A 12,180-nucleotide genomic window follows, 5' to 3' on the forward strand; every position below is an offset into this window, starting at 1 on the left:
TTGGCTCAGGTCATTTTGAAAATACTGTGAATTTCCTGCAAGTTCTAACTCCCCAAACTATTGTAGATACGTCCCAGGGGTGGGGACCCTGTGGACATCCCATCAACCCCAGTTAACAAAGCAAATGGTCAGGGATGATGCAAGTTGTCACCCGGTAACATCTGGAGGGCCACAGATCTGCCATCCCTGATGTATACTTTCAGACTTCACAAACAATCAAAGTTGAACAACTGACTTTTAAAAACTAAGACATTTAAGGGGGGGTCCAAGTTATTTGAGGGCTTCTTCCTCTCTGTTTACAGCAGCCTATGATAAGCCCACGCATCATGGAAGCAAATAATAAGCTGCAGTGACTAGTGGTGAGCACATAGACAAGTCATAAGAAGATATATATATATTATTAGGACCTAGATATATTTTTCCCCATGGCATACTCCATCCTGAACTCTACTTACCCATGTCCTGTTGTTCTTTTTGACAGTAATGGCTGCATCAGGGAAGAAAACATAGACTGCTCTTCCAGCTACCAAGCCATCCTCCTTGTCCTTTCCAATGCTCACGGACACCCTGAACCAGAAGGGGGCACTTTCGTCACAAACAGAGGCCAAATCATAAACTCCATCGCAGAAGTACTTCCCTGAGGCACCATCAAATGAACTGAGCTGGGCTCCAGGGGTGAGTTTGCACTCGCCCTCCAGACGTTCCATGCTCTCACAGGCACGACGACCATCCTTAAGTGCGCAGGTGTCTATTTGGCAGCTGCTGTTAACACAGGTAAGTTTGCCCAAATCACCGCAGGTGCATTTCTCCATGCAACTGCTTGAGAAGATGCTCTCTCCAGCCTGTTGGGAAATTCCCGGATAAAGAAATAAAGTTAGGGGAGTTGGAAAATAATGCAAACGTTCCAACAGCAATTTCTTTTTATTTAATGGTGTTGGCTGATTTAGATTGTTCACATGCTGATTCCCCATGTAAGAGATGCACAAGTTTATTTCTGACCTAAGGAAAACTAACCCAGTGTACGTTACCCCTATTCCAAACTCCACTCAGTAGCAAGGCTACTGATGGCTGAGCTGGCCTGAGATTGACAGAGAGAAAACAAGACTTTGAAGCAGAGTTTCATTTACACCACCCTTTTTGTCAACTTAAGTTGCACAGGGTTACACTAGTCATGTGACTGACCAGGTGGCACTGGGAAGTTTTATCTCAAGCAGCAAAATGTTCTAGCCAGCCCTGGGCTTAGCTGAGGCTCAGCTGGAGATCTGCCTATTCCAAATTCACTCATCCAAATGGATCCTGGGTTTAGATTGTGCCTTGAAGGGGGGTTTCAGCATTGGATCCACAGCGAGCTTCTTCACACCAGTAACAACTACTTCATCTTATAAAAATGTGTTTTATTTATTTAAGAATGTAAGATCACTACTAGATTAAAGGACTATCTAGTCCAGCATTCTGTTCTCACAGTGGCCAACCAAATGCCCACAGGAAAGCCATAAGAATAACATGAGCGCAGTCGCAATTATCCCTTCCATTAGAAGTATGTGTGTTATTTGTAAAATCATATCCTTCATTATTGATCAATCTGTTTCGGTTTCTCTCCATTTCCCAATCAGTTCTCCACACTTCCATATGTCTTTGTGAATGTTTATTATAAAAGGCCTTGTGAAAATTCATCAGCGTTTTAGTGAAAATTTCTCCTTATACATTTTTAACACAGTTTTGCCTAATATATACAACTTTGCAAAGCATGCATCTTGCATGTTGTTTTCACAAATTTGTGCATTTCTATACACACGTTATTTGGCCGAAGAACTACATTGCAAAATTCAGAGAAGTGCGAATTTCAAAAGATTGCAATGTTTCAGTTCTCATATTGTCTTGGAAAGTAGGTTCACCTTTATATGCCAACTGAATCAAATTTCTCTCCCATCCTTATAAACCACTTGCACTGGCCCCTCTATATGGGAACCCCGATAACTAGGATACAAAGACTTACTTTGAGGTAGAGACCATCATGCACGCAGCCACATTTGTCTGTAGGCACACATGTGTCCCCATCAAACAAGTAGCCATCATCACATTGACAGCCTTCAAAGCATTTTCTGGTGCACTGGAGTGGAGTGGATAAGCTGGCACAGCTGAAATCGCAAACTGGTTTTGTACATGTCTCATAGTGACTATTGGCTGGGCAGGTGAGGGCTACAGAGAGAGAGAGAGAGCAGAAAAAGTAATGTTTGACAAACATGGAATAGGGAGGCTTTCCAAAATGAAAACAATTATTTTCAACCATTTTGCTTCATCAGTATTATGGCACAGAAGCTTCTGACACTATAGTTGACTTGGAAGTGTTCGCAAACATTCCAACCTCTCAGGGAATAAATATGTAAATCAAAAATATTGGTAATATTAGGTAATTGTTGTTTTGAGGTATCCTATGTTGGGTTGAGATATCCCATGCCAGGCAGAGTGCCAATGTGCATTACTTAACAATGTAAACCAGACCTGCTGCATTTATAGGCCCTCTCACAAGGAACTCAGGAGTCAAGAAAGATTGCAAAATAAGGCAGCAGGTTGAAAAACAGGAACCCCATAGAAAGATAAGAGGGAGAAAAAGGTTGAGGAAAAAGATGAGAGAACAAGTGATTGCATAGCACTGAAACTTACATAACTCAACCAATAGCTCAGATTACTTTGGGTTTGGGGGGGACTCACTACTGAAAAGGCAGAGATGAAGAAACTTTTTCATCCAACTTACAACAGAAGGATTTTGTTCTCCAGGCTCCAATCTTGACTCCAGCAGACTGGCATGCAGCTGCATAGGCTTGAAGGCTCCGACAGAGATATTCCTGCTCCCCTTTGGCCGCGGTCAAGTCATACAGGCATTGCTCAAGATAATCTGAGGGGCTTACTAATGAGGAGCAGTCTTTGAACGGCCCTGTCTCTGACGTGATCATTCCACAGGAGTCATCGTTCTCATACGGTGCTGTCTGGGCTGTATCATAAGTGGGACATTCCTTACCACAGCCATTGGAGCAGATGGTACCATCCAGAGGGACCTGCCAGGAGGCCCCAAACTCATCCACCGTTTGTGCAGATTCCCCACTAGGCAGCATGAAATCATCCCTCTCATCACCATTGAAATTGCCACCCAAACCACACATGTGTCCCTGGTAAGTACTGGGGACAGTCACACGGACATAGGAAGAGGTATCATAAAGAACTGTGAGGCCAAAGGATGCATGGACAATTATATTGATTCCCTCCTGAGTGATCCAGAGTTTCCCCTCGTCTCTATTCACTGGCAAAGTACAGAATTCTTCATCCACCTGCATGAGCCAAGAAGGAAGAAGCATATTCATGGGGGTCAGCTCTGGGCACACACAAATTCTCAAGCACACACAAATACAAAAGACACATACATCCTTTTGCACATGCTGTTTTTCATTCCAGTGATCTAAATAAATGTCATCATTTTTTTTTAAAAAAACACCAATTTAATTAATACACCAAATGTGTTTCCTGTAATGTTATGACTGCAAGCTGCCCTGGACTCTCTTTGCATAAGAAGGACATGTTATTAATTTGAAATAATAGGTAAAGGTAAAGGACCCCTAGATGGTTGAGTGCAGTCAAAGGTGACTATGGGGTGTGGCGCTCATCTTGCTTTCAGTCCAAGGGAGCCTGCGTTTGTCCACGGACAGCTTTCCGGGTCATGTGGCCAGCATGACTAAACTGCTTCTGGCACAACTGGACACTGTGACGGAAACCAGAGCACACAGAAACACCGTTTACCTATTTGCACTGTGTACTTTCGAACTGTTAGGTTGGCAGGAGTTGGGACAGAGCAACAGAAGCTCACTCCACCAAGCGGATTCAAACCGCTGCCCTTTCAATCGGCAAGCCCAAGAGCCTCAGTGGTTTAGACCTCAGCGCCACCCACATCCCTTTTATTTGAAATAATATGAGTAGCCCATACATACCATAGCTATCCATTTCCTTCCCCTTTCGAGGACGATAGTGTGCTGATGAACAGAGACCACAACCTTCCTTATCAGAGCAAGGTGTCCATTTCTAAGCTTCTCATTCTCCACCAAAATGGAGAAATTCTGTAGCCGAGGCTCTGTGCTGCAGACTTTGGCTAAGGTGTAAGTGCAGGAGCCATGGAAGCGAAAGCTTTGTCCATCAAAGGAAATATAAAGGGGGTCACCAAGTGCTATAGCTGTACCATATCCTGCAGGGTGACAGCCTTGGATGCCGTTCTCCACCCTGCACTCCTCATGCGCTCCACAGGAGAACTGCTGGCACTTGGTGGCTCCATTGTCCAGGCAGCGGCACTTCTCCTGGCAGGAGCTACTGGGATAAAACTCCTCTCCCTTTTTATAGTATCTGCCCTGGTGCACACAGCCACACTCTGCAAGACGCACGCACTGATCCCCACTGAGCACGAATCCAGGATCACAAAAGCACCCTTCAGTACATGGTGCATCGCATGGTCCACCACACTTTATGGTGGAGGAACGGTTCTGGCATGTGCTGGGACAACCGCTTCCACAGAGCTCATAGTGGGAATTGGGTTGACAGGGAAGTCCTGGAAATAAAGAATAAAGACAATTATACCAACCTTTGGAATATAACTAAGACTCAGCAAAAGCACCACCAAAGTGTTATTATGTGAAGACTTTTGGGCACCATGTGGTTCAAAATGTTCTCTTAACACACACACTGCAAAAAAATACATGTGATTTGCTTATTCTAGTGCTTATTCTGTTGCATCTGAGTCAGGAGGGGCTGTGACTGTTATGAACTGGTGCCTAGATTCAGTGGTGGGCTGGATGAGGGACAAAAAACATAGGTTTGTCATGAAGTAGTGATCCTGTGAGCAAGTATCGCTGGGTGGGGCCCCTCAGGCAGGTGGTAACAATTAGTTCCCAAAGTGGGATCATGTGAAGGGGTTGGCTTTTTGCCAGCATTCCCCAACCCCTATAAATCTTCGAGTTAACCTTCCGGCTAAGGGAGAGAACATGCCATGTTTTCAACTTGCTGTTTGATGTTCTGTGGCTGGTGCCAAAGCAGAAACCAATAAAGCTTGGCAACCTGTTCAGTGCCTGTGTGTGATTGATTAGTAGCTTGGAGGGAGGACTTGGGAAAGTGACCCCCTCCTTGACACTCATTTCTGGAGATGAGTGAAAATGAAGCACCCCTATGTATTTGGGAGAATGGTAACTGCTAATTTAACAATGCAATACCTTCTTTGTGCTCATGCAGCAGGTCAAGAGATCTTTCATTTTTTTAAAAAAAAAACATACTCCCATTCGATTTGGCGTTGGAAAATAATGTGCACAAACTGGGCATCTTGGGATGTGCAGAACTAAATCATTGTGCTAGTGCAATGCCTGCTAGGACAATGGGACTTTTCTCCATTCTCCTCCCCCTGCACGCCACCACACTCTCCCCAAATCTTTTCTAGGGAGTTGGGAGAACCCTGGGGCAAAGAAGTGAGATCATTCCATCAGGCTGATGTGACGGTCTCCTTAATGCTATGTGGAATACAGTGGTACCTCGGGTTACAGATGCTTCAGATTACAGACGCTTCTGGTTACAGACTCTGCTAACCCAGAAGTAGTACCTCAGGTTAAGAACTTTGCCTCAGGATGAGAACAGAAATCATGCTCTGGCGATGCGGAAGCAGGAGGAGGCCCCATTAGCTAAAGTGGTGCTTCAGGTTAAGAACAGTTTCAAGTTAAGGACGGACCTCCGGAATGAATTAAGTTCTTAACCCGAGGTACCATTGTACAGCCCCAGGTCTGTGAGGCACTACAGGAAAAAACCAAAGCACAGGGAGTCATTCCACCTAGTATTCCTGCAGAGTTGCAACTCTCTAAGCAATCCTTGATACAATGTTGTCATTTACACAGTACCCTGAAATCTTTATCAAATGATTCATGGTGGGTTGGGTTTTTTTCCCAAATGCTAAGACTGCATTGCGGCCATCAACACCCAATATTTAACTGAACTCAGATCCAGATTCAGAAAGTAATACAGTACTTACTGCAGAAAGAGGCTGATCTCCATTTCCCAACCTCAATCTCCAAAGATTGGCAGGCTGTCACGTAGGCACTGATGGCACTGCAGAGAGTGTCATGATGACCCTTGTATTGACATGTGTCGAAAACACAATCATCAAAGTAAGGTGTTGGGTCAATGGTCTCGTGGCACTGCCTGAACGGCCCATCCCTTCTCTTGAGGATCCCACAGAACTGGTCCCCCTTGTAGGTCTGCTTCTCTGCCTCACTGCATACTGGGCAGTCACTGCATGCTGCAGAGCATCCTGGGACCTCCTTCAACTTCCAGCTGTCTGCAAACTGGATTTCATCTGACGTCTGAGCTCCATCCTTCATAGCAAAGTCATCACTGGGGTCCTGGTTGGCATTGCCACACAGTCCGCACACAGCATTGGCATAAGTGCTGGGAATAATGACCCTGGCATAACTGTACCAGTCAAAGCTGACTCTCAGATCAAAGTCTGTTTTGATGAAGCCATGGACTCCGCTGATGTAGACCTTCAGTTTCTTTCCATAGGAGAAGGGCAGGTCCACAAAGACTCCATTCACCTGGAAAATATATGGAAGTGACCGTCACACTGAGAGTTCAGCAAATTCGGGGGGGGGGGACCAACTTGCACATGTTTTCACTAGTGAAAAAAATCCTTGCGGGATTTGACATCTTTCCGCATTGCAGCTGCAAGACAGAGCTGTTCCACCAGGCCTTTGGTCAGGGCGCAGCCTGACTCCCTCCTTTGGCAATCTTTACAGAACTTAAGCTTAATGGTTGTCATCAATTTGATTTTAATTAATTTTATAATGAAATGTTTTTAGAATGTGGCACTATTTTATCGTTGTTAGCCACCCTGAGCCCGGCTTCGGCTGGGGAGGGTGGGATAATAATAATAATAAATTTTATTTATATCCCGCCCTCCCTGGCCGAAGCCAGGCTCAGGGCGGCTAACAACACTAAAACAGTGCAACATTATAAAAACATTATAAAAATTAATTAAAATCAAAATTGATGGCAACCATAAACTAAAGTTTTGTAAAGATTGCCAAGGAGGGAGTCAGGCTGCGCCCTGACCAAAGGCCTGGTGGAACAGCTCTGTCTTGCAGGCCCTGCGGAAAGATGTCAAGTCCTGCAGGGCCCTTGTCTCTTGTGACAGAGCGTTCCACCAGGTTGGAGCCGCAGCCGAAAAAGCCCTGGCTCTAGTTGAGGCCAGCCTAACCTTTCTGTGGCCTGGGACCTTCAAGATGTTTTAATTTGAAGACTGTAAGTTCCTCTGTGGGGCATATCAGGAGAGGCGGTCCCATAGGTACGAGGGTCCTAGGCTGTATAGGGCTTTGAAGGTTAAAACCAGCACCTTAAACCTGATCCTGTACTCCACCGTGAGCCAGTGCAGCTGGTATAGCACCGGATGAATGTGATCTCGCAGTGAAGGCCCCGTAAGGAGTCTCGCTGCGGCATTATGCACCCGCTGGAGTTTCTGGGTCAGTCTCAAGGGCAGCCCCACATAGAGCGAGTTACAATAATCCAGTCTGGAGGTGACTGTCACGTGCATCACAGTGGCTAGGTCAGGGTGAGAGAGGTAAGGAGCCAACTGCTTAGCTTGGCGGGATATAAATAAAATTTATTATTATTATTATTGAGAGGCACAATCTGTGCTGTATGCCAGGGGTGGGGAGCATTTGGCCTCAGCCAGCATTGCCAGTGGTTAGGAATGATGGGGGATGTAGTTCAGCAACACTTGGCAGGCCACTTATTTTCTACCCTTGCTATATGTTGTATAATCTATGGGTTTTATTCACTTTTGCTGGCCCTACAATGAGAAGGAAATGACTTGTCCCCATATGACATCATCAGAACCCTGAGGCTAAGAAAGAAAACTGCTTCTACTATTGAATGTTCAAACAGGAATTTGTCATTTAGAGATACAGTGGTACCTCAGGTTAAGAACTTAATTCGTTCTGGAGGTCCATTCTTAACCTGAAACTGTTCTTAACCTGAGGTACCACTTTAGCTAATGGGGCCTCCCACTGCCACCGCACGATTTCTGTTCTCATCCTGAGGTAAAGTTCTTAACCCGGGGTACTATTTCTGGGTTTGCAGAGTCTGTAACCCGAAGCGTCTGTAACCCGATGTACCACTGTAAACCCTCTGTGTTCTATTACACTGTGCTGGTTCCAGGCTCTACAGGCTCTTAGGCAAAATGGCCTCCTCAGACCCCTCTCCCTCAGTGTGTCCTCCTTCAATGAGTTTTCGACCTGATCTCCGTTCTTGCCAACTGCTGCTCCTCTCCCTTGCTTGTCTGACAGAGAGCCAGTGAGCAAGCAGGCAGTGGTGTCTACTGCTCCTCTTAATCATCACCACTATTGTCTCGGCCAGATACACAGTGAGGAGGGTGTACAAGCAGGTAGCCATTGTGGGGAGGTGGAGCAGGTCCAGGAGGCTGCTGTCAGTGGACTCAGGCTGGGTTGTGGGTCATCAGCAGACGCCAGGCTCTTGTTGCTGATATCACTTTGCCACTGACTTTTAGAAAGCTTGAACTCCCCCAACCCAAGATTATCTACTGCTCTTCTCTAGTACCTCTGGGCTCTTGGAAAAACTGTCCCACTTAAGACAGATTTACAGGGCAAAATTTGACAATTTCAAGAAGCCATGGAATGGCCTACTTATAAGAACATGCACCAGAAAACAGATTTTATGTATAATGCCTTTTCAGCTTGTGAAAGTAGCATGCATGCTTGAGGCAGAAAGCCGATATGTCTCTCACATTATAATCACCATATGAAGCAAGCAGAGGTGCCGATTTGCATGTCTGAGCTGAACTTGAGACCAGCAGCTTATAAATTGCTTTGTTAGATCTGGGGTAGTTCAGTCGGTTCAAGCTGCAATTTGGCAAAAGATTCCAGCATTGCACGGGGGTTAGGCCAGATGACCTTGGTGGTTCCTTCCAACTAGTTCATTCTATGATTCTATGAATCACATCAGTGAAATGATATTAATCATAGTTCCCTCCTCACACAACTTTTTGGCCCTCATAACATCTGCAGGGTTGGCATGCCAAGTTCTCTACATTTCTGCAGCAATTTGTGATCTTTTTAAAAAAGCTAATAGTAGTGCCAACTTCTCCCAATAAACACATTTTTGTTTGCAATTTTGAATATTGTACACAGTTTCAAGTGATTTTCCCTAATATGTGTTTCCATGTGTTATTTTCAATACTATCTGCATTTACATTGCCGTAGTAAATGCATTTTTAAAGACATTATATGGTTGGAGAAGTGTGAATTCTGAAGGATGGTTGTGCTTCAGTTTGCATATTGTTTCGGAAACTGCTAATTTGGTATTCACCTTCAAATGTGAACTAATTCAAACCATTTCTGCATCCCTAGGTGCTACCGCCTTGTATCTTTCTTCTTTGTTGCTGGTATCCAGTATAACACAATACAGAACACAATTTCCTCATTCAGCACATTTGCCTGTCCTAGCCTCACATCCTTTAGCCTTGTAAACCACAACAGAAAGACTGTTGGTATTCTAACATTAAGAATCAGATGCAATGGCTCTGCCTGAGGACCTCATTGCACGTTGAGGTGCTGGTTGAACCAAAAATCAAGTGCTGAAGTTAAATCTGCCCCAATCTTCTTATCACCCGGCATATGTACCTTAATCTTCTGTGGATGTTCTTGGCTCAGACTGATTGTCATGTTGTAGACCTCTAGTGTCACCACTTTGGTGAAGGACACCGCCTTGCTGCCTCGGTTGTTGTTCTCCACCATGACCAAAAACGGGGTGAGAGTGGGGTCCTTGGAGCAGACTCCAGCCATTTGATAAATGCAGGTTCCCATGAAGTCAAATTTCTTTCCATCAAAGGTGGTGTAGTGAGGGTCTCCAGTTCCTATGCAGGTGGAATAGCTGATGGGATGACAGCCCCAAATGCCATTCACTAGGGCACATTTCTTGTTGGCCTTACAGGAGGACTTGGTGCACGTAACCTTTCCTAATTTGGAGTCACACTTGCAGCGAGTACGACAGCCTTCATCAGCCCAGAACTCCTCTCCTGCGCTGTAGCGCACCCCTTTGTAAATGCAAGGGCACTTCTCCACTGGGATGCAGGCTTCAGCACTAAGGACGTAGCCCTCATCACACTGACAGGCCGCCACACAGGTATCATTGCACGTTTCGGGAGCAGTTTTGTCGGAACAGGTAGCTGGGCATGGAGTTCCACAGGACACAAAGTGGCTGTTTTCAGGGCAGGGTACTGGGGCTGAGGTGGGAACTGGAGGAATAAGAATGATCAAAGCTGGTCAGGTGTGATTTTAAAAAGTTAAGGAAAAACAAAGCTTTTTCAAGGCTGCAGTCAGGAATGAAATGGTTCTGGGGCACACACTTTCTGCAGCAAATTTCCAAGTCAAACCTTTTATAATACAGTCGTACCTTGGATCCCGAACGCCTTGCGAGTTGAACTTTTTGGCTCCTGAATGCTGAAAACCCAGAATTGAGTGCTCCGGTTTGCAAATGTTATTTGTGACCTGAATGTCTGATGCGGCTTCCACAGCTTCCGATTGTGTGCAGAAAGCTCCTGCAGCCAATCGGAAGCTGCACCTCGGTTGTCGAACATTTTCAGAAGTCGAACAGACTTCTGGAATGGATTCTGTTCCACAACCAAGGTACAACTGTACTGCAATCATCTAGGGCCTTCTTCCAAGTCCCTTAAAGCTCCATTAGTAGGGCCTTTTTTGTTGTGGCACCTACCTTATTAAATGGCTTGTCGAGGAAGTTCCATTAGGTCCCATCGCTCTACTGTGTCAGGCAAGAGGTAAGAACCTGGCTTTTATATTAGGCCATTGAAAATACTACGTAAAATTTCCTAGCACCATTCTACATTGTTTTGGGGTTATTGAGATTTGTTAAAAGGGTTGCTAATTTATTAACTGGAATGAATATTAGGAATTTTGTTCTGCTCTTTTTCTTGTATTGTTTCTTAGGCTTCTTGGGTCTCTTTGGAGAAAAAGGTGGGATAGATTTTTAATGCATAATAGTGTTCTAGTTGCCGTGTCACAAAAGGGCCATCCTGGAGCAAGGAAAAGGACAAAAAGCGGCAGCTGAAATGGTTGAACTGTCAGAAGTACAGTGGTACCTCGGGTTAAGTACTTAATTCGTTCCGGAGGTCTGTTCTTAACCTGAAACTGTTCTTAACCTGAAGCACCACTTTAGCTAATGGGGTCTCCTGCTGCCGCCGCGCTGCCGGAGCACGATTTCTGTTCTCATCCTGAAGCAAAGTTCTTAACCCAAGGTACTATTTTTGGGTTAGCGGAGTCTGTAACCTGAAGCGTATGTAACCCAAGGTACCACTGGACCTTGCATATGAGGACATGATATATTTGGTATTTTTAAAATGCAGGGAAAGTGGGGAGAAAAAAATATCTCCCATGTTAGTGAAACTAGGCCTTCTCAATGAAATTGATTTGCACGTGGCTCAGGACTGTAAAAAACACACAATTAGATTTAGGCAGGGATGGTGGAATGCCTATTGCTTTATTCCCCTGTGGTCACAGAGCACTACAATCTCCATGCATCAGACAGATGTTCATACCTTACTCATGGAGGTTGGGGACAGGGGAAGCCATGTGACCTCAGGGAAAGGGGCATGAGTTGACATCTTCCCAAAATGAAGCCTGTTGACCTTGGAAGGAGATGGGATTTGCAAGAAAAGGTTGCATCTTCAGCCACAGAATGACCTCAAAGTTGATTCCTTTTTGCCACCCACAAAACCCTTGCATGCAGTTGCTGCTCTAATTAAGGATGGCAGGGTGAAAAAGTCTTTTGTGTCTTGGTTCGCGAGGCAGCAACTGAGTTGAAAACGTGAGAGCCACTGGTATCAAGCTAAATTGCAGGCTAGGCTTGACACCCGCAAGGGCTCAAATTGGCTTCACTTGATTCTCTGAACACATCAATCCACGCCTCTCCTAACCCAGCTCTGGCAGCAGAGCTACTTCTGAATGCTCACAGCCTCCATCCCCTACAGTGCCTGAGGCTTTTCTTCTTGGCCTCACAAAAAAGTCTTTCTGCACACAACCGTCCCTAATTTGAGGTAGCAATTGCAAACAATGTGACAGTCTTCATCAGCCC

The 12,180-nt window shown here is 45.2% G+C and overlaps 1 protein-coding gene across 1 annotated transcript in view; it reads right to left on the bottom strand.

Moving 5' to 3' along the window:
- LOC309347205 (IgGFc-binding protein-like) overlaps nt 1-12,180 on the bottom strand; it is a 51,846-nt gene that overhangs the window by 5,113 nt on the left and 34,553 nt on the right. The window contains exons 16-21 of the mRNA XM_081871545.1: nt 9,714-10,327; nt 6,050-6,611; nt 3,981-4,588; nt 2,756-3,326; nt 1,997-2,199; nt 456-842 (exon numbers count right to left, since the gene is read on the bottom strand). Of these exons, the coding sequence (XP_081727671.1) occupies nt 456-842; nt 1,997-2,199; nt 2,756-3,326; nt 3,981-4,588; nt 6,050-6,611; nt 9,714-10,327 (2,945 nt within the window). The remainder of the gene's footprint in view (nt 1-455; nt 843-1,996; nt 2,200-2,755; nt 3,327-3,980; nt 4,589-6,049; nt 6,612-9,713; nt 10,328-12,180) is intronic.

The sequence above is a fragment of the Podarcis erhardii genome (assembly GCF_964252035.2).
Source record: "Podarcis erhardii genome assembly, chromosome: 7".
In the NCBI taxonomy this organism is placed as follows: domain Eukaryota; kingdom Metazoa; phylum Chordata; class Lepidosauria; order Squamata; family Lacertidae; genus Podarcis; species Podarcis erhardii.